The sequence below is a fragment of the Tetranychus urticae genome, chromosome 2 (assembly GCF_039701765.1).
Source record: "Tetranychus urticae isolate SD_2017Ah chromosome 2, NJAU_TeUrti_SD_1.0, whole genome shotgun sequence".
In the NCBI taxonomy this organism is placed as follows: domain Eukaryota; kingdom Metazoa; phylum Arthropoda; class Arachnida; order Trombidiformes; family Tetranychidae; genus Tetranychus; species Tetranychus urticae.
In genome coordinates, this window is record NC_142959.1 from 5,863,749 (window position 1) to 5,889,702 (window position 25,954).

Sequence of the window (25,954 nt, forward strand, 5' to 3'; positions counted from 1 at the left end):
ACTCCAAATGGGTCAAATGATGAAACCCAGTACTAAAACCATGTCCGCTTTAATTGTAAGATGTCGATAGTGTCTTAATCTTTAAACTTTAATCAATTGAATATCAACAGTGGAGGTTTCCCGGCATCCAAAAAATGGCCAATATCAGATGTTAAGGTGAACCAGCTTTGAAGAAACTTTAAATAAGCTGGAAAATCATTGACTATTAGCAACACTTTATATTATATTTATGTAATTTGACTTATAATCATAAATCTATTCAAAAAATTGTTAAATATTGATTGATAATCAGTCTGAGACATGACACTTTCCATGTCTCATAATGTTGCTGAGTTGTTTTGGTTTCATCTTTTTATATCTTTTACGGCTTACTTGATTGTTTGGTTACCAACTGGCCGCGTAATTCAATTTTTATTCAAATCGGGTGAGTGTTTTATTTATGGTAATCAAAATGCTGAAATTGCATTTTTCAAGTAAAAGATGGCAATTAATTATCGCGTATTCAATCATTGTTGAGATCAATTTTTATTGAATTACTCTTTCTTTTTGTTATTGCTCCAGCTCAACCCAATCTCTTTGTCTTTCATCCATAGGAGCAATTGTTTTGTTTCAACAGCTTGTTGGTCAGATTATTGGTTATCTATCAGTGTTTTGATTTTTTCATTGTTATTCTGGCTATTAATAGGAAACCATGGAAGATCCTGACATACTTATTCCTACAGAAGGTGATTTAATTGTACCAATTCAAGTTAAATATGAATGTAAGTTTACTTTTACCTTTGTTCCTACTCAAAAATTTAACGTTAATTTGTTTTTAATTTTTAATGGCTTTCGTTGTTATTTGTTTCCCATTCTTGATGGTTTACAGTTCTTGACCACACAGCCGATGTCCAGTAAGTACAAAAATACCTTCTCTTGAATGCAATTTAATACGTTATTGAAACATAATTTTTCAATTTTCACTTTTCTTTACATTCAGAATCCATGCTTGTATGTATAAAACCAATCTCGTAATTCCACCTGGTGGGTATAGTTTTCATTTAATTAATTCAATTGATTTTCATGTTTCAGGGGGTGATTCGTTGAAAGAAGCCTTTGAACAAGCTGCTGTGGCTATGTCAGCTTACATGACCGACATCAAGTCCGTCTCGATTGATAAAGTAGTTGAGATTCAGGTTCAAGGCGAAGATATGCTTTCTCTGTTGTACCAGTTTTTGGATGAAGTTTTATTCCTTTTCAATGCAGAGCCAAATTTAATTTGCAAGGTATGTCATGCAGGGAAAATCTGTTTAATGATAGGTTTAAATTAAATTTGATTCACGAAAAACTATAATACGCCATTTCTCTATCATTTTATTTCAGAAAGTGGAGATAGTCGAGTTTGATCAAGAAGAGTTCACCATAAAGGCTCGATGTTGTGGAGAGGTATTCGACTTGGATAAACACCCTCAAGGAACAGAAATCAAGGCTATAACTTATTCAAATATGCAGATACACGATAAAGAGGTGTATGTAATAATCGACATTTGAAGAATTGTAATTTACTGATTGTCTCTACTGTTACCCAAAAGACTCAATAAATCGATTATTTTTGGATGCAAAAATGATCATATAACTATTCATTAGGAGTGAAAAGCGCTTGCATCTTCAATGACTAAACTGTGAAGTCACTTTGTATAGAAATTGGTCGAAAACTTTTTGAAATCTAAAAAATACTAAAACAGTAGATTGGAAGGAAACTCGTGGTTGGAAATAAGGTTCACAAAAATCCGATGATACGTTATCCGTTTGAAAAGATTTTTATTTTAAGGTTTATAGTGGATTTTAACATCGTCTATTGGATACTGGATGCATTAGAGGCTATCCTAGGCCAAAGATCTGCACATTCCTTAGCTACTGGACCAGTGATGGTTGAACCTTTCATTTCTCCTTTGTTGTTGACGATGACACCAGCATTATCCTCGAAGTAGATGAAGACACCATCCTTCCTGCGGAAAGGTTTTCGTTGTCTTACAACGACTGCTGGCATAACCTTCTTACGAAGCTCAGGTTTACCTTTTTTAACTGTGGCGACGAACATGTCACCACAACCGGCTGCAGGTAAACGATTAAGTCGTCCTTTGACACCAGCTACAGCAATAACATAAAGATTTTTGGCTCCAGTGTTGTCAGCACAATTGATAACAGCACCAACCGGTAAACCCAATGAGATACGGAATTTAGCTCCCGCAGTACCACCACGACCTAAGATTATTCAATAGATTTCATTAGTTAAAGGTATAAATTGATACATACTTAAACAAAAAGACAATAATTACCTCTCTTAGTCATTTTTAATTATAATATAAATTTAACTCAAACTAGATTAATTAAACAATACACAAGTTAACTTACACTAACCAAAAACACAAACCGAATTGGAAGTGAATAAAATTGATTTCCTTTTCCGGACATAGTTTTACAAATGCTACTAGAAGATGGCGCTCAAAACTGTTGCTCAAACTAAATTCTGCCAAAGTCAATTTCAAACTTAGGATAAGTGTCTTGAGATTTGTGTTATTTATAATTATATTTTAATTGTTGAACATTGAAAATAATTTATAGTTTAATTCCTGCCCAAATTATATTTTCGTGACTTAATTCAACAACTCTTTATACGCGACTTATTGTCGCTCGCTCAATTTTAATCTCATTCGTGGATAATTAGCATAAATTCATTTGTAATAAATTTGTGTTTGTTAATTTTTTCTTTGTTAATTTCAGCATTGCTCATTTTTCACAGCAAAGTGGCGGTTTGAAAACACTGACTGAGTATTCACTGAATTACTTAAAGGCTTATAACAATATTTTCATATGTAAAAGCAAAAAAAATTTCTGAAGGTTCAATAATTTAAAAAGTCGGGAAAATCTAGTTTCATTTATTAAAGAAATTAGGAAACAGTTTATATTTAAAGATCTTTCTAATGATCCTTTAATCAAATATTTGAAAATTTTGACGGTTTAAAAATGAACGGATTTTTCGACTTTATGATTTTAAGTATTGATTTAAAGTCAAAACTTGGTAAGGACACTTCTTCGGCTCATAATTTTTCAAATTGTGGCATTAATTTCAAAAACAATAGTGAAGATGAAGTAAATATTTGGTGGTGATTAAGATGATTCTGGTAAATCCATCAAAAAATGAAAGACGAGATGATAAATTGTCCAAGCTGAGTTTTTGATTCATTGCTCGTTCAGAGGAGGAAAAAAATTGAAAATAAACAATAAGATAACTTGTGAGGGCAATTGTTGCTTCCTTGAGCGAGCTGGAAAAAATTAAAGATAATTTGATAAAAGTCTTTATGTATTCCTTTTTTCCTTATCAATTTTGAATAATTATAAATTAGTGTGATTGATTTCCAAATTAGTAGGAACGATTAATGCATAGCCAAGGTCTTGTTAGAACGTAGATGAAAGGCCTAGGAATGCTCAAAGTCTAGAAAAGATATAATACAGAAATTGTAACTTAAAAACAGAACAATCAGTAGGTATTAACATCATAGGTAATAATAGTGCATAGCAGCAGTAAGATCAAATGTAATTTATAAATTAATTTGATTTGATTATTGCACCATTTAAGAAAAAATATGATGTAAGATGAAGATATTGTGACAATTTGGGGATGACTCAATTCATTTATAATCAATTTGTAAAAAATAAAATTCCATTAAATTTCTAGCAACATCTAACTCCACACATCAGCAGAATATCTTCTTTGAACTTCCATTCTCTTAATATAAGCATCAGCTTCTTGACTTGTTTTGCCACTTTCTTCCATAATAGTAGATAGAATGATATCTCGAACATCCCGAGCCATGTTCCTGGCATCACCGCAAATATAAATGTGACCTTTCTTCTCCTCGATAAGATTCCAAAGCTCTTTCTTATTCTGCTTAAGAAGGTGAGTAACATAAACCTTCTCGGGTTGATCACGAGAGAAAGCTGCATAAAGCTTGGTGAGAGCACCAGATTTCAGACTTGCAGCCAATTCTTGTTCGTAAAGATAATCTTCAGCTTGTTTCCTACACCCGTAATAGAGAATGGCTTCACCTAAAGGTTTTCCTTGATCTAACATCCATTGGCGTTCTTGGATGAAACCCATAAACGGAGCTAAACCAGTTCCAGGACCAATCATCAAAATGGGAACCTGAGATTTAGTTGGTAACTTGAATTGAGATCGACGGACAAAACAAGGAGCAACGTGGTTGCCATTTGGATCCATTGTTTTTAGCCAACCAGTAGTAACACCACGAACAATTCGACCGGTAAATGATTTATATTCAACTAAAACAGCAGTGATACTAACACGCTCTGGATTAATCTTGGGTGAAGATGAAATTGAATAATAACGTGGCTGAAGTCGAGGCATAAATTCAAGCAGATGATCCAATGGAATTTTACAAGAAGGTAAATCTTCAAGCACATGAACAATACTACGGGCACTCTTTATTATCCATTCAGAGTACAAGGCTTTTCCTTCATCCGTAGAGCTGCTCATCTTTTTCAACATTTCTTTATCTGCTTCATTGGTTGCATAATCTGCCAATTCTTTAAGTACGTGAGTTCTTGGGGTATGGCAGATATCCACGTAATGAGTTAACGCTGTTCGATAGCTGCAAGGACATGGGAATGGGTTTTTCTTGGAACTATCCTCGTCAACATTTTTCAAAGAAATAACAGTATCCAAATCAACTTTTAATAATTCTCCAAGTTTGTTGACAATTGAAGAATCATTCTGAGGATAGATGGCAAGGTGATCTCCAGCTTCATATCTAATAAGGAAAGAGACAAGAGTTGAAATAACTGATTAATACTTACAACAAAAATACAATGAATGTAAAACAACTAACCTTATTTTAGAGCCAACTAGATCAAATTCAACATGCATACACGAACGGTCTCCTTTGTATAGTTCTCGGTTCACTACGATAGGTGCCAAGAATGGATTTTTAGCATCAAATGGTCTGAATGAAAAAAAAACAAAAGAATTGAATTCATTGTATTCAAATAAAAGCCAAAGTATTAAATTAAATGCAAGTGAGGTCAACAATAATTTGTAAGGTAATACTACTAACGGTCTTTGCTTTCTGTATGATCCAAGTCTGGCGATTTCTCCAACGTAAATTGCTTCTTTAGGTAAATCATTGTGCACTTCTAATTCATATTGTCGCAGATTAATGTCTTCTCCAGATAATTGGACATTAAAAAGGGAACAAACAGAAGACCAAAGCTGTTCTTTCCATGTGATGAAATCTTCTTCGATGCTAAGACGATAGAAAAAATAAAATATATTTTATTACACTTTAATTTAAACTGTTACTTTTATTACTGTAATTTTCTAACTCAGATCTATTACAGTAGTATTTAATTCATTTACTTACTTTGCATCATCATCACCCATGCCCAATTCATGAACTCTATTTGCACCTAACTCTGCAAGTCTTTTGTCAATATATTTACCAAAAGCATTGAAGTGTTCATAAGTTTTGTTACCCAATCCAAAAACCTAAAGGAAAATTTAAGCAAAATTAAAATCATTTTTCTTTTAGTTGAAGGATAGCCCTTAAGCAAAACTCAATGATTCTCAAATAAAAGCTAAATTACCGAGAAAACTTACGGCATAATTTAATCCATTGAGGTCTACAGTTGTATTTTGAAGCCATTCATTGAGATCTAAAGCATTATCCGTAGGGTCACCTTCACCGTAAGTGGCCACACAGAAAATGGCCAAAGAGTTCGGCAGTGTATTCAAGTTAGTCAATTCTTCAATATCACATTCTTCAGGGTCTGCAACTAAGGCCTTCATCCCATAGCGAGCTGACTCTTTAGCTAATCGAACAGCAAATTCCTCTGCAGTACCGGTTTGTGATCCATAGAAGACAACAATGTTTCTACCCTGAGATTATCATAAGAATATTCATTAAAAATAATTAGCAATAGTTTGATCATTTCAATGAAATTTTTTAAAATAATAAAGGAATCTTAGAAGCCAAAAATACTAAATCAGGTTGTTTCAAAATAAATTGTACATTGCAAATTAAAAATTTAGCTTCAAATGCAAATCTTTTATATTTTGTTTACCTTTAAAAAAAGAGACTAGCAAAGCAACTTGCTGTGCAACTATATCCTCTTATCAGATTCAAACAAACACAAGTGATGTTGCAAATTGTAAATTCTAGCTCTTTCTAACGTCAAAGCAAGTTTAGAATGAAAATAACAAAAAAAAACTTACAGTTGATTTCATTTTGTTAACGAAACCAGAATCACTAATACTGTTACTTCGATTGGGTTGAGTACTGCAATGATAAAAAAAGATGACAATGAAGAAAGATCCATTTTAAGATATGGCCAATGGCATTCACAAAACATAAGAAACTCAGACAATGGTACTCACTCTACGGTGAAACTCTTGATTGATTTAGTATCAAATTCATTTGATTTACGTTTGGTTAAATAATAATATGCACCAAGACCACATATAACCAGGGTTAAGAAAACTTCAAAACTAATAATTGATCCTTGATTAGGCGATTCTTCCATCTTGTGACAAGTTTAAAGTTGTACTTCTGTTGTAATTGGTTGAAAAAAATTTACATATAGTCAGAATGAAAGTGTGTAGATGATTCTGTGGTCATAAACGTTGATCAAAACATGGGCCCAAAAGGTGAACAGAATGAGCACGGATCGGTGAATTATAGATGTCAATTGAAGAAAATAATATTAGCGGGGAAAAATTGTGGATAAAATAATGATTAGATGAATAAATCAGAACAAAAACACGAGAAGAAAAACAAATCAGTTTGTATTATTACCAACGTGACTTGATAACAGCAGATGACTGTTTGGAGCAAACTCGTTGGTTTAGTAATTTGGCAAATAGATCGTAAGAAAGCTGGGAAACAAGCAACCAAGCAACACAATCAACAGGCAGCAATCAATGTCAACCGTTTAGTTAGTTAACTACTTTACCACTAACCTGAAAAAAAAGTGAGGGAGAAAAATGTTGAAAGGGAGAGGAAAAGAGTGAGAATGAGAAATGAGTAGAAAAAAGAGGAAAAGAGAGAAAGAAAGGGATTAGAAAGTGAATTGAAAAAGGTTCAGTCCAAAGAAGTTTGGGTTTTGAAATTCCATGATTTCGTTATTGACGACAAAGGTCCACAAGGTCAACCAGAAATTGCAATGGCTCATTTAGGAAAATTAAAACCTGATTTCTCAAAGCAAACTATCGATATAATGATGCCTGTGTACAACATTGACCGTGGAAAATGAAATTAAAGACGTAAATAAACATCTAACTGTAAAGTTAATGATCTCCTAATTTAATCAAATTGTACTATTGTACTATTTACATTTCTGGTACGTGATGGTCAACAGAATCAATGATATTTAATCACTAGAAGGCACAGTTGCAGAGAAAGTCTGACCAAAGCATTTGCATAGACTAATCCAATGATTGTAAAGGAGAAACCGTCCAATTGAAATTTAAAAATTTACCAGTCGAGATAGCTTTGATTTCCTGGATCAAATTTGGATTGACTTCTTGGCAGGCGTTTGAATTGCTTGAACTGGCTTGTCAAATTTAATCAGCAGACATTGGTATCAAACCTATGGATAAATAGTGGACACAGGTTAGTAATGTTTTAACATGGGATGTTTACTTTGATTCAAGACTTGAAGCTTTGTTGCATACATCAACGTGTCAGAAATACTAGTGTAGAGTAATCTCATTTTGGGACGCAACTTGCAAGATTATCACACTTTTAGGATTGAATGTTAAGGTAAAAAATAGTGCCCTTGAGTTGATTAAATCCTCTAATTAGAGGATTTAGCTATTTATCTAAATGATTAACTAAAAAAGAATGGTGTAATATTGATTTGAATTTGCAGATATAATCAGAATGACGGAACAAACCTAGAATCAAACAAAATCAAGTGTATGAAAGTAAAAATTTAGATTTAAAATAGCTCAACATTTGTTTAACCATTCATAGGAAATCACGAATCAATCGATAATCAAGTGAGATCGTGATTAAAGGGAACAAGGTTCAGTTAAGGACAGTTGGCCTTAAACAGCTGATTCTAGAAAGCTATTAAATGAAATTGTTTTTAACAGCTATTCGTATTAGTCACACGACTTAGTCTGATGAACGAGCTTTTAATCTAATCAGATAAAGTGATGATAATAATATGAACTTCTCGAGAATCAGTCTTACAGAGTTAGCTAATAATCTAGTTTCAAGGAATAGCTCCAGAACCAAAGCACTTTAAACACACTGTTTTTAATAACACTAATTTCCAAGTAACTGGTTCAACTTACTTTTCACTAAAATGCAATCATTGGTGACCAACGCGTTGAGGAAACATGTAAATTGCCAAATCAAGTGCTAATTGAAAATAAAAAAGCAACAGTTAAAAATAAATACAAATCATCAAATTAGTAACTGTACACATCAGACATAAGACTTTATCACATGTTAGCCTTGACTTACAGGAGTATTTCCGTTAACATAAGGGTATATCTTTGTTTTGCTATCTATTTTTCACTTGTCTTACTTTTTAACTATTTAATTATCGTATATTGAATTAATTTAATCACTTCACTTACCCTGGTTGATTAACATTGTTCAAATTACAATAGGATTGTTATAAGGATTCTGAAATTCACCCTGGACCAAGAAAATCATATCCTGTTACAGCAAATTGTTCCGACATTTGAATTTTTGATGTTGTTACCATATCGCGATCGTGTTATTTGTCCATATACTGTCATTCCTCTCATCCGGAAAATGCAGGTTAACCGGATAAATGTGATTTAATTTGTTTTTTCTTTCCAAACGAGCTGCCATTGTTACCTTTTACACTAATTGGGAGTAAGATTATCACTTTCAATAATTTCAATTGATAGCTTTAAAGCAAGATTTAAAGGAGTCTTTGTTGGTCAACAGCTGATGTAACCCATGTGAACCCATGTAAGACACATCTTTCATTTTCCTGTAAAGATTCTGTAGTTCGATCTTCGTATCTAAGGATTATTACCATCAACATTAACCCATGGAAATTTTTTATAACTCAATCGATGTACAGGTAATAGGCATTAACCTTTTACCGTTTTAACGTTATTTTTGATTCTTTCTCATACGTTTCAGGTAGTCGAATTTTATGGAACATTTGACTCGTCATCGACACTATTTTGAAAGTCTTTTGGAAACCTTGAATTCTAATCAACCTTGATCGTTAGCATAATTTGGTACTAAATAATTAAGAGTGTCCCTCATGAACTGATCAGGAAGATAAAAAGAAATGGTTCTGAAGATGGAAGTAAATGAAATGAAAAAAGAGGAAGACTACAATAGAGGAAATTTGGAAGGAAGAAAAGCAATTGATTATCTTGTTTGACTTGATCTGCTATTTTAATTTAGCTAATAATCGTTAGACACAATCAAATAATATGATCTTACCATTGGGATATTGAATTGAAAGAAAGTGAAATTTCAAACAATTGAAAATGTACATTTAAGGACTGATGATTTGTGATCACTTCCGACAAATTGACCTAGATTAAGGAGTCTTCCATTATTTTTTTTTTTTGCTTTTTCAACGTGAAGGTAAAAAAAGTGAAAATGAAATTAACAATCTAAAGGTAATAATAACAACAACAACAATGCTATAATCAAACCGGGAAAACAACTTCACTCAAGCACAGTACAAGAAAAGACGCTTTTTTTACGGTCCCCTTAACGTAACTTTTTCATTTTAATTGTGACTCTCTTTATAAATTGTGGAAATGTTTGCTCAACTATTTGAAATATTGGGATAAGATTACTCATTCAAATAAGATAATCTATTCGTTTTCATATTGAATTTAAGGTCAAACAATAGATCAGCAAAATGTTAAGTTCATGTTGACGATCACTTCCAAGAACAGCTAAATTACTTATTAACATAAACGACCATCAGTTAGTTTATTGATTGATTAAGAGTTGTTAAAATACTGTAATTTATTAGGAACCAAATGATTGCTATTACAGCCAATTGTAAATTTATATTTTTGACAAATTTCAACATTGAATCATTAACAGCGGACAATTAATGACACTTGCTTAAAAATTGTTGTTAACAATGAATCTGTAAACACTAAAAGTTGCGGAAAATTTGACGTTAACCAGCACAATTGAGAAATTTCAGGTAATAACAAACAAAAGATGTATCTTTTGAGTTATTAAGTTAATGAATGAATGCCTAGCTTAATCGATGGCTCAGTGACGTTGAAGGAACGTCACCCTGTACGTAAATCTTGTTTAGCAACTTGCAATTTAATTAACTCCAGGGCATTACATATTGAATCTATTTATAATTCTTGCTTTTTACTGCATCGTTGAACTTTTATCAACACCAATATCTTTTAGTACTTGAAATTTTACTGTCGTCTGTGTTTGTTTACAAAATAAGCCATTTTTGTCCCTTTGGCGTGGGTATTCCAATCTAATTTTTCATGTGTTGATGACGGTGATGAAATGAAAGTTACACTTTCTTGATATTTTGTTGATTCATTTATTAAACAATTTGACTTCATTGGGCCACCAAAAAGGCTTGAAAGTTTCAACTTTGATTAAATTATCACTGGTTTTGATGTAACCGGTTGTTTGACCCTTTAAAATTGTATTCTCAACATACATAAGTCCTAATCCAAGATGTCCACGGCCAGCTCTTAATTTACCCAATCTTGCTCCATCATTTTTGCTGACAATATCACAATTTGCATGATTTTGTAGGTTTTCTTGACTATCGGTGTTGATTAAACGAATGGGCAACAATCTCTTTCTTACTACTCCGGTATGGTGAACTCTAGCAGTTAATTCTTGTCCTATGTAACATCCTTTGTGAAAACTAATTCCATGCAGAAAATCACCATTACATTCATGAGGAAGACAATTTCCATCGGGATGATCGGTTGCACCTTCACCTATGCCTGTAAATAAGAAAGGAAAGGTTAATTAACGTGAAATAAGAAGTGTAATGGACAAAATTCATACCAGATTCGTATCGATATTTTGTGTAGTCTTCAATAGTTGATTCGATGAATGGAAAGTTATACTTTTTTTCCAGTTGGGTTAAAATTTCCTTCTTATCACAATTTTTGTCAATCAAACATCTGTAGTGATTTTTAATTCTGGGATCAACGGTTATTAGGCAGTTGGAGCTCTTTGAATGATCTATTTTGGGAAATATTGCTTGATCGTCCACCATTTCACCAGGATATAAAGACCACACATTGTACCTATCATCAGGATAATTAATGTTAACTTTACTTTTCAATTTATGTAGTTTAAGATGTCGAAAGAGCTTATCACTTATTGAATTATCCACTTCAATTAATAATTGCTCATCGGCAGAAGCTATCTTTGGTTCACTGGAATCTTCACTTTCTTCTTGCAAATTTTCATTACTGTTATCACCATCATTTTTACCTACATGATTGTCATAAATAAATGCATCTAAAAATACTCGACCATTAGGATGCAAGAAAAGTGTATATATACATGATAGATGAACACTGGTTGTTTGATTAGGATACAAATGTCTAACATCATTTGTAATTAATCCTTGTAAAAATCGGTAACAATGTTCACCTCTCACCAAGATCAGCTTTTTGTTGGTTAAGTTGACAGCTTTGAAAGAATGAGATCTTCTTAATACAAATGAATGGAATTTGAATAATTTTAAAAAATTATGAACCATAATTGAAAGCTAAATTGAGTAGATTAAGAAGGTTTTCCATCAAGATTGAATTAACACATGATAAATAAATACTTTTAAAGGTTAAAACATGATCAACATGCAACTTCAAAACATTGAATCTGCAAACATTTAACCGCTCATTTCAAACAGAAGAACTAGTTAAAAGATTGAATTTACGTAAGCTACAAAATATTCAACGATAATTTGATAATTTTTAAGAAATTCAGCTCAAAAATATAAAATAATTCAAGCTTTTAACTTTAAATTGCGAGCCACAATTCAATTAATCCAAATAAAACTGAAAATGATTGTTACATTCGATATATCGATTTTGCAGTTGATACATCGAACAAAGTCAATGTTTCTAAACATAAATTCAAATTTTTTGGTTTTTTGGTTTCATTAATCATTTCTCAACATAATTACAACATTTTACACCAAATATTTCGATATGTGAGGATTGGCAATTTATTTTATTGAGGTTGTTATTTTAGACCATCTCAAGTCTCGGAAATTTTGCTATAAGTAATATGCTTCAAATTGTTCCAACTAATCCGTCTAAATGCTGTCAATGTAAACCTTGTTAAATGGATTGGAAAGTTATTGGTTTTAAAACTTGATCATTTGTTGATCATTTTTTCGCATGTAACTGTAAATATTACTCTAATCGAGTAAATGAATGGAGAGTAAAAATATCAAAATGCCGAAAGAAAGGATAACATGAAGAGAGGAAAGATGTAAAGAAAATGATGATTCGATGATTCAAAAGTTGCTGAAGATAATCAAGTTTACTAAAACTTGACCGTGAACCCGTTTACCATTTTCTCATCGTTTAATGTATCAGTTATCTGTTATTTACTGATCAGTAAACATCCCCAGTTTTAATACAGTTTATGTTTCAACAAAACGGGTTCATTGAGCCCTATGGAGATGTCTAACCCTTATTTTGGTTCTTCCGGCTTGTCAATTATCAAGGTAAGACCAATTATAATATTCTGACTTAATCTAACACAGACATTTTCTCAGAATCTCTCATCAAACTGCCAATTGATCGAAAAATTGCTCAGCCTAATCAGAAACCTATTGTCTAAATTCTTACTAATCAAAATCACTCTTTCCTATCAAAACCTCTCGACGTACCACGAATCACAGATTCAATCAAATTAGTTAGTCTCATGCCCTAAAGATTTACTAAACGTCTACATTTACAAAGTCGCTTAATTACTGGTCAATCCTTGGATCTGTGGAATTAAAGAGTGCTCATCAGTTTTATATAAATCTCTCTGGTTAATCTCAATGGCTGCAGTTACATAATTTAGGAGAATGGAAAGTTGACTGAGAGACATGAGAAAAAAATCAATCAAAACACTGATGTGACTATTTTTATTGGTTGTATTTAGCATCTATTTAACTTGTTTTAACCTTTATTAAGTATTTTTGTTGACCTAGAAAAATGATATTCAGGATGATCGTTTTCGGGTGAAAGGGCCAACCCGATCTTTCTCATTCAAAACCCATTAAAACAAGTCAAATGGTTAATAAACAGGTCTGATGTACTTTTTGTACCATCAGTTGATCTACAATGAATTAACTAATTATTATACAATCAATAGCCTAAAGGTTTTCTGTTCAATGTCAAATGGATTTTTTTACAATAATATAAAACAGTTGACCCAAACAATCGTATCAACCAGAATGCCCTTTTCATCATTTAATAATTGTTAATCTAATTTCTCATTTTGTCTTTCATTTAGATTACTCCAAAACTATGTCTTTTGATTGGATTATTACCAAACATTATTTCTGGCTCATTAATTGGTAAAAGATTTCTATCTTTAACTTCAAGTAAAAGCCCAACATATGACCTATCATCAGCCGGAACTCAATCAAATTATGGTTACGAACAAAATGATTTCACTGATTTCAGCTCATCAATGTCATCTATGTCACCATCTTCACCTTCATCAACATCCTATTCAACCAATTCAGCATCATATGGATTACCAAATACAAAAGCTTACTCTCAATCATCAGACCCATTAGATGCGTTTCCAAGTTCCTCTATGGCTCAATCATACCCAAATTCAGCTGGTGGTAGTTATCCTTTCCCCAAATATAGTCCATCCTCTATGGGTTATCCAGGAAAACCAGCCATGAATCGGTTCAATTACTATGGTCAACCAATGAGAACATCCAATTCATTTAATTATCCATCATCTTCATTATTACCTTATGGAGGTTTACCTTCTTCTTCTCGTTATGGGTCTTATCCTCAATATTCATCTAGATTCAAGGGTTATTATCCTTATCATAGGTAAGTTATGACAATATCTGAACAATTATTACAACTGTACTCAGATAAGTATAATAAAGTCGTCGATACAAATCAATGGAAAACAATAAAACCAACTGCTGATGTTTGCTATTCATTTGAAAAGTAAATTTCGCAAGTTGCACAAATCACACGTTGTTTATGATAAACTAATTTCAATTTCATTTTTTCTGCTGTCTGCTCAATTAAATTAGATTTGGTAATAGACTGAGACGAAATGGCTATAAACCAAGATATTACAAAGGAAGATATTCCAAGCGATACCGTAAACCATATTATTACGGGTCACGTCGTTATCGATCAAAATACAATTCAGATTATGACTACTACCAGGATTCCAGGGAAACTGATTCACACATTGCTTCAGAATCATCTCCAAACGAAACATTTTATTCCTTTTCAACAAACAATAATTCAGGATCCAAAGATTATCTTAAAATTGGTGGAATTGGCAAGTAAGGCAAAAGACTGAAATAATCAATATCTAATCCAATCCTAATCTTAATCTTTTAATTTTTATTTTCAGCAATATTCTAAGTTATTTGGCTGGTTCCATATTAAGAGGTGACCCTTCAAAAGTAATTAACACTAATTCAACTACAAATTCAAGCTTAGATGCATCCAAAGAGCCATATGATGGACCCTTCATTCAATTTGGCGAAACTAAAATCACATTGAAAACCAATGATAAGGGTGGAATCACGGTGACGGTCGGGCGGAGTAAAATGTAATCTTTAACCATTGCCACAAGATAAATCAACTTTCCGTTATAAATTGTCATTTTAAAGTGCATTTTGTATTAACCAAACAAACTTATCGTGTTGAACTTTGAATTTACTTTGTCAATCAATTTACAAAAAAGATACAAATAATAATTTGTAAAAAAATGCAACATTTAATTTAAAAAAAGATAGTTTTTTCAATAATTAATTCAAATTTTATGCATTTCTTTTGCAATTCTTGACTAATTAGGTAAAAATTTGCTATTCAATCTCGAATTATTGTAATCCTTTATCTCAACCCTCCGAATTATAGATATCATTAATGGTTTTTTGCTAATGATGATACGAAAAACAACAAACAATATGAACAATTGATGGGATAAAAACTAGCGTAACAGCTTGTCAATTGATTAGATATTATATTGAAAATAATGCCACTCATTTGTGTGACAATTAAACAATTTGTGATAGTTTAGATCGCTATACCAATTCAAATGTCTTCAATAAAGGTTTATCTTGAACGAGTGAGTAACATCAGTGAAAACTATACAAACAACCATCTTTCTTTTAGAGGCCTTGTTTTGCCTTTGCCTTGCTCATTGTAATTTTATATCTGTCGTGTGCATGTACCTTTCTCTTTACATATTTCTCTTTATTAATAACTAGCTTATTTTTCAATCAATCGTGTTTACTTTATTTATCAATATCAACTCTAATTTGACTTGGATCATTTGCTAAGGTGATCTCAAAAGCAATGGCTCAGGTTAAAAAGGTTCAAATATTTGGACAATCTTCTCAGTCAAGAAATTCTACTGCCTCAACAGCTGGCTTCGATGATGTATCTGGAGGTTTAACAGATGAAGCGGATGAAGATCTTCAACAGTGTATCAGTCCAAATTATTCTTATCATCATCATTTCCATGTTCCTTCAAATCCTGTTTACCATTCTTATCATCTAAATCAACCGTATCACCATCACCTCGTCTCGAACCGTTTTCATCATCACTATTGTCCTCATTCATACTCTCAACCCTGTGATAGACATTTGACCAACAAAAGAGATAGTCCTCGTGGAAATTTCATTAGTGGCCTAGGTATTGGCTTAGCCAGTGTAGCAGCTGACTCTCCAAGTTTTGGTCAAGGAGAAGGTGGTTCAATTGGAACAAGACAAATGGAAACTTCAAATCATCAATTGAGTAATCCGTCTCATTCATCAACTGCCAATGATTTCAAGCCATCAAGTCTACTTCGTTCGCCTGTTTCTTCAGACATGAGATCAACCATTAATCTTTACAAGAAAATTGTAAGTGATATTCATCGCCTGGAAAGATATATCAATGGTAAAGATCCTTTTTTCTCAAATGGCCCACCTAAACAGTCGAGATGTATTGTCGATTTTATCAACTCTCGTACATCTGGTAATTCTATTCTCGAACGAGCCTCTCTTAGCAAAGAGTTTGTAATAAACCATATTCTCAGTAATAATGTGCTCAGAGAAAAACAATATTCAGTTGGACAATTGGATAAAATATTTTGTTCTCAATGGCTTAACCATAGACAGATAATTTTTGGCACCAAGTGTAATATGGTAAGTTTTTCTTTTAAAGTGAAGTAATCTTTTTCTATATTCTTGTTTTGATGTTTATTTTTATTCTCTTTCAGCTAATGGTTTTAGATTTACACACAAGCAAGCTCGTTCAAATACCCAATTTATCAAGTAGTAATAATCTCAGCTCTCCACCAAATACCAGATGCGGAATTCATTGTATTGCCATTAATCCGTCCAGAACTCTATTAGCTGCTGGAGGTGAGAATCCAAATGACATAGCAATCTACAAATTACCAACTCTTGATCCAATCGGGGTTGGTGAAGGAGCTCACACAGATTGGATTTTTGACGCTTGTTGGTTAGATGATCAATTTCTTGTGACTGGTTCTCGAGACTCTACCTTAGCCTTATGGAGGGTCGATGATAATGCAATTTTACCAATAACAAATCTAACTAATGATCCATCTGCTATACCTGGTCAATATGGCTTTCTCGATCCTCTAGTAATTCATCGATTTGAGAAAAATGACAAAATTCGAGCTTTACTTTTTGACAATAAAAGATCTGTAAGTAAATTTAATAACCCTAACTGTTATTATGTAGAGATACATAATTATGTTTTTACATCATCATGTAATATTTTAAGGATACAACCATTCATTCACTTATCTTATCTTTATTATTATTGCAAACCATTAGGAGATAATTGCCCTGTCGCTAAATGCAAATCTTCATCGATTTAATGTTAGCAATTTTAAACCCAGCAGTATGCTTAAGTTACATTATCAAAATGACAACGTGTGTCTAGCTCAAGAACCCGATCTAAATCTCTATGCTGTTGGCTCGAAAACTCATGTCATCTTGGTCGACCAAAGGCATTTTGAAATAACCAGCAAAGTTCATACTTCACAACAAGGGATACGTTCACTTAGCTTTTTTTCTGGTGTACTTACCATTGGCACTGGATCTGGGGCCTTACTCTTCTATGATATTCGCAACAAAAAGTATATTAATATAAGAGATTCTAAGGAACAAGCAATCTTAAAAGTTTCCAAAGGTTGGCTTGTAAGTATTGTTTACCAATTTTTAATCAAGATGAAACGCCATAATTGAGCATTCCATCCATTCTGATAATTTATTTTCTATTTATTAATATCTATTTATGTTTTCAATATTTTTGCTATTAGGATCCTGAAAATCAAGAGCAGCCCCAAGATATTGAATATACTCCTGCAATTTATACTCATCAATATGATCATACTGGAACTCGAATTTTCACCGCTGGTGGACCTTTATCTGCTGGAATGGTTGGCAATTTTGCCAGTATTTGGCATTAATTTAAAGTTAAGCTAAACTACCTTTGTTTGACAGACTATCTCACAGACTCCAAAACTTAGCAAATTTTTGGACCATTTAAAATCTGACAAACAGTTATTAATAAGACTTATGAATGTGCATAAACCTTAATTACATAGATTAAAACCCCTTAATAGTCTTATCAATCTTTTTATTCGTCATTTTTCTCCATTATATTGTTCATTAGTTATATTTTTCATCTTTCACTTTACTTTGTTTGTTTTCCTCATTAATATGCATTTATATAATGTTTTAATATACATATTCAAAATCGTTACTTTCTACGTTTTCCTTGCTTATTTAAATCAGATTTGAATTTAAATATTGTCAAATCTTTACATTTTATTAGATCAAAAAAAGCATCTTCTGATGAATGTTAACACCACTAAGTCATCTATTGTAATACATCTAAATTATGTGAATCAAGTTTTTTAATTTTATAATACATTTAGCTTTGTTTATGGATCAATAAATTTGCACAAACTGCATCTGTACCATGAACTGTATCAAAATCATAGTTACTATCTAATATATTAACGCTAATAATTATACTAGATCAGCATTTCCTTCACTAAAATGAACACTGTATCACTAACCATTAAAACCCTCATCAATCAATCACTGCATTGAAAATGTGTGAATAAAGTATATTATAGAGCATTAATTTCCGGAATAGCAAAATTAATGAACAAAGAAAAATCAGTAAACACATTAATTTCAGTGCCTATGAATGAACAAAGGACGTCCGCTAATTACATGAAAATAATTTTACCAAAAATGTAGTGAAGGATGTGAGTTTGGAACAAGAGAAAACAAAAAATCTTCTGTCTATGAATAGTTTGTTCATTGTTATACCCTTTCAGTCAACTCAGTAAATTCAATCAATTTCAAATAATGACTTCTCGGTGGATAATTGAAAAAGATGTTTCCAGTGATTGGTTTCTTTGTAAAGGTAATGAAATTAGTGCGGTTGATTCAAAAAAGTGCCAATTTCCAGCTGGACGCAGGATAAATGTAATGTTGAATGATCCACCTCAACCTGATCAACAGGCTGATCAAGATTCAGACAGTTACACTCAATGGAAATTTAGTGTTCGCTCAGTTGCAGCCATTGGTTTAACCACTGATCAGTCTTATGGTCCTGGGTATAGTATAAAGGGTTTCATTTATGATTCTCGGGGTAACTTGCGGACTTCTGGGACAGATTTAGTGACACAGTTTGGTGATAAATGGCCAGAAGCAAGTGAAATAGTATTGATTACAAACGAATCTGTTGACAACCATTTGAAGATATGGATCATTCAAGATCATCGACCACTTGGATTAGCTTTGAGCCTAAATTATCCACTAAAAGGCCAATTGAAACCATTCTTGACATTCAATAAACCCGGAAAATGTTTAATACACAGATCAACATGGAAAGGAAATCTTGAAACGATTGAAAGGCCCCATAATCAACAGCTAAATGGTAAGCTTTACTTTCAATAACTAAGCAGGAAAAAAATATTTAACAGTGAAAACATTGAATAAGCACAATCGTTGACATGGTTTTGCTTCTCCTCCAATCAGGATCAATCATTGGATACTGGCAGCTTATTCAATTCAACAGCCAGATACCGTTACGTCCTCATGAGGCTACCATAATTAGAAGAAGTGATTATATCTATGAGTTAATCATGTCAGGTTGGAATAAGATTGATGTTGAACTAATGTTTAGTAAAGGGTCAGTTTATAGAGTGAAAAATAAACAAAAAACAACGCTTGGTGGACCAGACGAGTGGATGGTTGAGGAGAGGAAAATTTTTGGAGCCTTTGTTGGTACAATTAACATAAATTTGACTGAAAACGGAATGAAAATGATAATTAAAACTGATCAAGTTAGCTTGAAATTTAATCGATGTGACAAGGATAAGCCAAATCCTATTGAATATAATCCATTTGTAAAAAGTACCGATCCTTTTTTAGAAACAGAAATATTTTGAAAATTGAAATGCCTGCCATGTTAATGTCTCTTCATTAGTCTCTACTGTTAGAGACTAATGCAGTTAATGTAATCAATATTTTCTCACAATTAAATTCATAATTATTATATTAGCTTCAGAAATTGTAAAATTCTTTCAACAGTTGATTTTGTTTTCTTTACATAAGACTGAGTTTGCGTCGATACCTTTTTTGATCTTTATTTCGGGCTTTTTATTCATGGATACTTTGACCTGCATAAAAAACCATATGCTAAAAAAATGACGACTAAAAAAGGTAGGAGAGAAGGTCTCATATTTGAATAAGGCCTTGGGGAGGTTCGGGTTGGGTTAAGTTGAATTGACATTTTTTTACTTCAACACAACGCTCTCTTTGTTAAGGTTAAAGGTAAAAAGGTTGTCGTCGCAATTTTCAACTTTAAGGTACAACAAGCAATTGAAATCATGTGAAGTTTTTATGAGAATTAAACTGTTAAATTCTTCAAGTGAATATTTGTTTCAGTTTTTATTTCCACACCAATATCGCAATGTATATCAATCTGAGATCGTTGAATTGTCTTGAGAGTTCAACAGTCAGATATCAGTGTTCATCTATAAATCAAAACATCGGTGCCATAAAAAGTGATTGTTTCAGTTTATTCAAAGTAAACTCAGGCCAACGGATTAGACTATTCTTCCATGGTAAAGAGGTAAGAGAAATTGAATTTTCAAAATTACCAAAAATAGACATCAAGAGGCAAAGGGCCAAAATATCGAGAAAGTCATGATAACTAGATGATCCGTTAGCCTTTTTAAATTGAATTAATATCCAAATTGATTAAAGAAATTAATCAAAATTCCAAACCAAAAGATTACTTTCTTCGACAGTTTTAAAAAGTCTTTCTCTGTTTTGACCTCAAACCCGAATGATCGGTCCGTTTCCCTAGGAATGATAAAAAATAAGAGTTATACGTTAATGTTTACTGAGTGGAATAGCAGATTAGAAAGAGTTGAATGAAATTACAAGCAATATCTAAATTGATTCATTTACCTTTCGTTTATTTTATTACCTAAAAGCTCCGAGATGAATTTTCTTTGCTCGATTATGGAATCAAAATAAACGAAATAATTCATTTTTGCATCCAAAAGATTGAATTGCCTGCTGAAAAAGAGCATTATCGTGAAAACAATGAGCTACCAAACAAACCCTATGACCATTCAAAGGATATGGATGGATCAAAAAAGCCAGATAAGTCAATTGAAAGTAGTTTAACACCTATTGCTACAGATGACTATTATTTGATTGGTGATCATGTTGACTGCCTTCATCCTGAAATTGGTGCTTGGTTTGAAGGTATAGTTTGCGGCCTGTACAAATTGAATAGCTCTAATCAAACATTGTATGAAGTAAAATTCTGGAAATCATCATTACCAGAAACCGTCAAGGTGTCCATTAATGGAATCAGACCCCAATCCTATCAGCAAATACGTTTATATGACCTAAATCCCGGAGATTTGATTCTAGCCAATTCAAATTTAACAAACCCTGGACAAATTGGTTATTGGTATGATTTCCTGGTAACAAGTGTAAATATTAAACGTAAAATTGTTCAAGGAACATTATTCATTGGTGATAAAGTGACATTGGATAAACATAATATAACAGGAAACTTGCTTTTCTATACTGCTCAAGATAATCAACCAGTTATTGAACGGAATAACAAACAAGCCAAATTAATTGCCAATGGATCTGAAAGAAAAAGTAAGAAAAGTCAATCAACAAGTCAATATTATTTTATGATCTCTATTTCCCTATCAAAGTGGTGATAAAAAGTCAGATGAATTTTCATAAACCATACAATGATGATGACAAAATGAAGATACACACACTTCATGAGGATAGAAAATTTTTTCATCACTAATTCATCGTAAATTTTTTACAAGCAAGAAAAAAGCTATTAAAATGAATAAAAAAGTTTCCGTTGAATAACATAGTAAAAGCAGTGGGTATATTGAAAAGATGTACTCACACAAAAAAAAGTGAATCTACTTTTGTACATCTGATCCTTTCATTTTGTATGTGGGGGTCTTTCTAACCCTTTAGGCTTTCTTTTACATCTAAGGTCGTGTGGCACTATATATCAGCTTACTTTTTTACTCGAAATCCTTTTATCCCATCTCTATTATAACCATCGTCATCATCCTCATTGAATATTTTACCTTCGACTTCCTCTTCGGTTCTCCTTATCACTTGAACAATAATCAGTCAATAACTTTTGGTGAGATTTTTTTTAGCATTCACCTCTTGTCGTTTTTTCACTCCTTTGGGTACAATTATTACTTCCGATTTGAACTCACCCAGAGACTCAATGACTAGAGGAAAAAATAGATTGAAAAAATTATTAATTGAAAGTGACCTTAAAAAGTTAAACTTGAAAAGAGAGCAACATAGAAATTGATACTTGAATTTGTAGACTCTCAATAAGAATTGAACAGCAAATGATCGATATCCGCTAAATAATGATTTATGGTTATCATTGGAATTGAAATTGAATTTGTAAAGATCTTACCTTAGACGGAGAGAAACCATTAACTTGTATTCAATGCCTTTTTTCAAACTCAGCAAATGTTTATTTAAGAAAAATTAAACTCTTGAGAAAAAATTGATTGAATATCTTTTGGTGTGAAAAGGATTTAAAGAAAAACAGTTTTGTTATGAGTTGAGATAAATGAGTAAAAAGATACCGATATGATTACAGAAAGGATTAATCAAACGATATCGATACAACCTTGAACTCTTGACAAGGATTTTCATTGTTTTCCTCTTTTCTGTTTTTATTTATTTTTGTTTGGTTTTTTTATCATTTTATTCTAGGACCCACTGCTGTTGAATGTACACAATGTTCAGACGATCCGGAAACACCTTGCGTTGAATGCTCCTGTCGCCAATGTGGATCTAAAGCTGATCCCGAGAAGCAAATTGTGTGTGATGAATGTAACAATATCTTCCATCTCTGTTGTTTACCTCAACCCCTTGAAAGGCTTCCGCCGGAAGATGAAGATTGGTATTGTTATAACTGTAAAAATACAGATGCTATTGATATTGAGATGAAAGAAGAGGCTTCACGACTGGCTAAAGGGTTAAAGAGGAAACGAAAAGCATCGACTAAGTCATCATCTAACAATGTGATTGGTGTTAATGATGGGCTATTAACATCTACAGTTCCTGAAAAGTTGATAAATAACTGGGGTCGTGGTATTAGCTGTGTTGGTCGAACCAAGGTTTCTGAAGTTGTTCCTAAAAATCATTTCGGTCCTATACCTGGAATACCAGTTGGAACCATTTGGAGGTTTCGTTTTCAAGCCTCAGAAGCCGGAGTTCACACTCCTTTAGTTGCAGGTATTCATGGTAAACAATCTGTTGGAGCCTTTTCCATTGTCTTTTGCTGTGGTTATGATGATGATATTGATCTGGGTGATGAGATCTATTTTACTGGATCGGGAGGAAAAGATTCATCAACAACTAAATGTAGGGTTGGCGGTCGTCAAATCAAGGATCAAGAACTGACTCGATGTAACAAAGCGTTGGCTATTAATTGTGCAGCACCATTTTCAAACGAAGGAGCCAACTCAGGGACTAACTGGAGATTAGGTAAACCAGTAAGAGTTTTAAGAAGTGGAAATGCTCGTGGATCCACCAAAAAGTCACCCTATCTTCCTAAAATTGGTGTGAGATATGACGGTATCTACAAAGTTGTAAAATATTGGCCTGAAAGGAAAGTTAATGGTCTGTTGATCTGGAGGTTTCTTCTTCGCCGTGACGATACTGCACCCTCACCATGGACTAAAGAAGGTAAACGAAAGAGTCGTAAGCTGGGTTTATCTTTGATTGAACCTCCAGGTTTCATTGAAACCTTTGCTAAAAAATCATCTTCAAAGAAACGTAAAGTTGATCATGTTGATCAAAATGATTTAAGTGTCAAGCGATTAAAGGTCACTCCCTATAAATTACCATCAAAAGTTGTTGATTTGATTCAACAAGATAATCAAAACTCACATATTTGGAAAGAGATTGTCAAATTAACCACTGAAGGTGAAAAGGTGAATATTTATTACAATTCATCTTACATTATTTATTTAAGTTTGAATTCATAGTTCATTTAATACAAATTTTCAAATTGAATTTATTTTTTGGATCAGATTTTCTTGTCTCGAGTTGAAGAATCGTTTAGATGTGCCTGTTGCTTGGAGATTGTTTTCAAACCCGTTACAACATTCTGTTCTCATAACATGTGCAAGGTGCGTCATTTCCTTACTTTGCGTGAATTTTGCTTATTCGTATCATGACAATTCAACATCTTTATAATACTAACACATTATTTAATTTTTTGTTCATACAGGGTTGTTTTATCCACACCATTGAATCATTAGTAACAACATGTCCAATTTGTAGGGCCGGGTTATTAAAGAAAAACTGTGGCCCTGAGGTCAACTGTATTCTTGAACAAATATTGGCTCAGCTTTTTCCAGATTATTATGAAAAACATTCATCTGGAAAATCATGAAATGTTGCCATTGAACAATCAAATAAGATTGAGAAGCTGAGTAAAGGATGAAGCGATAAAGGAAATGGAGTTAAATTTTTAATCTGGAATTTTATTTCAAATTTCATGATGTGGTTATTTTGAATCACTTGATGCCTTCATATGCTGATGATTTGATAAGACTTGGCATAGCTAATCCAAGAGTCGCTGAAATGGTAGCCAAAGATGAAACAAAACTGGGTGAAACCATGCAAAGACCAACAAACGAAAATCCAATATCATTCCGATTGATTCGCAATAGAAACAAATTTAACTGCGAAAAAAAGAGTATTTTCAGTAAAAATGTCTCAACCGAAGATTTAATTGAACTTACCTCGTTCGTGGTTGTAATTGAATGAGATGGATTGAGAGAAAATGATAAATGATAAACTTTGTCAAATAATTGGACTGATAGTTGATAAACACGAACTAAGTGATATGTAATGAGCGTTAGCATAATTGATTGCTCGATAAATTTTATAATAAAGATAGCTAAATATGAATTGAACTGATCGAGTGATAGAATACCAATAAGACAAACATTATGACCAATTTGGTACGCATAAGTGCACAACACTGCGTATTTGAATAATTTGTTGATTAAACCTGTGCATTTGATTATTTCATTATGCAACAATCGGAGTGATTTAACATTTATTTCGTTTGTCTGATGAGTTTGTGTTGAAAGCTGGACCAGCAAATTGTCAAGAAGGATAAAATCTGATTGCAAATATGTACACGTTTCAAATATAAATTCATACAAGAAGCAGACTTTGAACGATAAAACGAGCGATAATAAGTGCAAAGTTGAACTGAAAGTAAATCCCTCCAATAAGATGTAATCATGGATAAAATAAACTATTTCAAATGGAACCTCGAATGATATGAAAGATACGAAAAATAAATGATTGATTTTCATCCATTTGGTTAAATGTGAGTTACAAAATAGTCCAAAATAATCACTGTTTGCAATTTTGCTGTGCAAGTTGATAAATTCAATGTAATAAGATTTATTGAATATATAATTCAATGAAATGCAGCTTATACTCAGGCAAACGATGAAATTCATTATTCTTTCATACTTAAGCAAAACATTATCATACCGGCCATTTTTTATGTCGTCGTATATATCATATAACTTTCCCATTGATAATATAAGTGAAAATATCGCAGTAAATATGTGTATTATTTGACTCCATTTGTTTCCTAAAAGTGATTTACCAAAAAGACTTAATGGTCGGGTTAATTTTGAACGACGAGTCAACTTATTCTTATCCATTTATAGCATGAAAAATAAGAATTTTAATTTTTTCAATTGTTTAATCACATGAAATTTGGCTGTACTCAATGAATGATCAAGCAAAACTAAATAAATATGTTTTGTCATGATGTTCATCAAAAGATGAAATACATTGTTTTCTGGCGAAACATCGTTAAAAATATGAAAATTAATTGTTAATGATTTTGTTAACGTTGCTCATGGAACCAAATGATCAAGTTAGTGATATTTTCTGGTAAAACTAAATATTTAAATCATCAGGATATAATGATTTAATATGGTTAATTTAACACAATAAATGGTGGAATATCAAAATTTAAATCATTAATTCTAATTGTTTTTAATTTGCACTTCTTGAATGTGATCTAATATTCATTATGGATGGTTTAATGATCAG

At 32.4% G+C, this 25,954-nt stretch overlaps 7 protein-coding genes and 2 long non-coding RNA genes across 14 annotated transcripts; 5 read left to right on the forward strand and 4 right to left on the reverse strand.

Annotated features, from left to right (window-relative positions):
- Window positions 1-581: 581 nt before the first annotated feature.
- On the forward strand, window positions 582-1,622 carry Archease (protein archease). Of its 2 annotated transcripts, XM_015934153.3 has the most exons (5): window positions 582-761; window positions 869-893; window positions 980-990; window positions 1,072-1,265; window positions 1,363-1,622. In XM_015934153.3, the coding sequence occupies exons 1-5, from the start codon at window positions 692-694 to the stop codon at window positions 1,528-1,530; spliced, it is 468 nt and encodes a 155-aa protein (XP_015789639.1). In that variant the 5' UTR covers window positions 582-691; the 3' UTR covers window positions 1,531-1,622. The 2 variants fall into 2 exon arrangements, with proteins under 2 accessions (XP_015789639.1, XP_025017534.1); XM_025161766.2 differs by lacking the exon at window positions 980-990.
- A 158-nt stretch (window positions 1,623-1,780) lies between these two features.
- On the reverse strand, window positions 1,781-2,404 carry RpL23 (ribosomal protein L23). The gene is made up of 2 exons (XM_015934155.3): window positions 2,319-2,404; window positions 1,781-2,244 (listed from the first exon to the last, which is right to left on the reverse strand). Exons 1-2 carry the CDS (start codon window positions 2,329-2,331, stop codon window positions 1,835-1,837), a joined length of 423 nt encoding a protein of 140 aa, XP_015789641.1. The 5' UTR covers window positions 2,332-2,404; the 3' UTR covers window positions 1,781-1,834.
- Window positions 2,405-2,941: 537 nt separating this feature from the next.
- Cpr (Cytochrome P450 reductase) lies at window positions 2,942-7,001 on the reverse strand. The gene is made up of 8 exons (XM_015934126.3): window positions 6,852-7,001; window positions 6,434-6,664; window positions 6,272-6,335; window positions 5,657-5,935; window positions 5,421-5,545; window positions 5,115-5,303; window positions 4,890-5,003; window positions 2,942-4,811 (listed from the first exon to the last, which is right to left on the reverse strand). The coding sequence occupies exons 2-8, from the start codon at window positions 6,577-6,579 to the stop codon at window positions 3,725-3,727; spliced, it is 2,004 nt and encodes a 667-aa protein (XP_015789612.1). The 5' UTR covers window positions 6,580-6,664; window positions 6,852-7,001; the 3' UTR covers window positions 2,942-3,724.
- A 1,483-nt stretch (window positions 7,002-8,484) lies between these two features.
- LOC149093749 (uncharacterized) lies at window positions 8,485-10,146 on the forward strand. The gene is made up of 2 exons (XR_016198843.1): window positions 8,485-9,123; window positions 9,186-10,146. It is a non-coding gene; the product is annotated as an uncharacterized LOC149093749 (long non-coding RNA).
- LOC107366329 (iron-sulfur cluster assembly factor IBA57, mitochondrial-like) lies at window positions 10,013-12,082 on the reverse strand. Of its 2 annotated transcripts, XM_089267772.1 has the most exons (3): window positions 11,512-11,868; window positions 11,073-11,317; window positions 10,013-11,008 (listed from the first exon to the last, which is right to left on the reverse strand). In XM_089267772.1, exons 1-3 carry the CDS (start codon window positions 11,532-11,534, stop codon window positions 10,587-10,589), a joined length of 690 nt encoding a protein of 229 aa, XP_089123898.1. In that variant the 5' UTR covers window positions 11,535-11,868; the 3' UTR covers window positions 10,013-10,586. The 2 variants fall into 2 exon arrangements, with proteins under 2 accessions (XP_089123898.1, XP_015789398.1); XM_015933912.3 differs by having other exon boundaries at window positions 11,073-12,082.
- A 548-nt stretch (window positions 12,083-12,630) lies between these two features.
- Window positions 12,631-15,040, forward strand: LOC107366491 (uncharacterized). Of its 3 annotated transcripts, none has more exons than XM_015934111.3 (4): window positions 12,631-12,753; window positions 13,533-14,092; window positions 14,305-14,565; window positions 14,637-15,040. In XM_015934111.3, the coding sequence occupies exons 1-4, from the start codon at window positions 12,703-12,705 to the stop codon at window positions 14,839-14,841; spliced, it is 1,077 nt and encodes a 358-aa protein (XP_015789597.1). In that variant the 5' UTR covers window positions 12,631-12,702; the 3' UTR covers window positions 14,842-15,040. The 3 variants fall into 3 exon arrangements, with proteins under 3 accessions (XP_015789597.1, XP_089123900.1, XP_089123901.1); XM_089267774.1 differs by lacking the exon at window positions 12,631-12,753 and adding an exon at window positions 13,203-13,324; XM_089267775.1 differs by lacking the exon at window positions 12,631-12,753 and adding an exon at window positions 13,213-13,312.
- A 400-nt stretch (window positions 15,041-15,440) lies between these two features.
- Window positions 15,441-19,831, forward strand: DCAF12 (DDB1 and CUL4 associated factor 12-like protein). The gene is made up of 5 exons (XM_015934110.3): window positions 15,441-16,420; window positions 16,495-16,947; window positions 17,081-17,446; window positions 17,569-19,205; window positions 19,307-19,831. The coding sequence occupies exons 1-4, from the start codon at window positions 15,587-15,589 to the stop codon at window positions 17,716-17,718; spliced, it is 1,803 nt and encodes a 600-aa protein (XP_015789596.1). The 5' UTR covers window positions 15,441-15,586; the 3' UTR covers window positions 17,719-19,205; window positions 19,307-19,831.
- Window positions 19,832-20,180: 349 nt separating this feature from the next.
- LOC107366495 (uncharacterized) lies at window positions 20,181-21,868 on the reverse strand. Of its 2 annotated transcripts, XR_016198842.1 has the most exons (6): window positions 21,726-21,868; window positions 21,371-21,445; window positions 21,128-21,270; window positions 20,972-21,082; window positions 20,747-20,854; window positions 20,181-20,638 (listed from the first exon to the last, which is right to left on the reverse strand). It is a non-coding gene; the product is annotated as an uncharacterized LOC107366495 (long non-coding RNA). The 2 variants fall into 2 exon arrangements; XR_003083085.2 differs by lacking the exons at window positions 21,371-21,445; window positions 21,726-21,868 and having other exon boundaries at window positions 20,747-20,857; window positions 21,128-21,262.
- LOC107366489 (E3 ubiquitin-protein ligase UHRF1-like) lies at window positions 20,244-24,912 on the forward strand. The gene is made up of 5 exons (XM_025161750.2): window positions 20,244-20,405; window positions 20,773-21,457; window positions 22,571-23,796; window positions 23,896-23,994; window positions 24,096-24,912. Exons 1-5 carry the CDS (start codon window positions 20,244-20,246, stop codon window positions 24,258-24,260), a joined length of 2,337 nt encoding a protein of 778 aa, XP_025017518.2. The 3' UTR covers window positions 24,261-24,912.
- The last annotated feature ends 1,042 nt before the right edge of the window (window positions 24,913-25,954 follow it).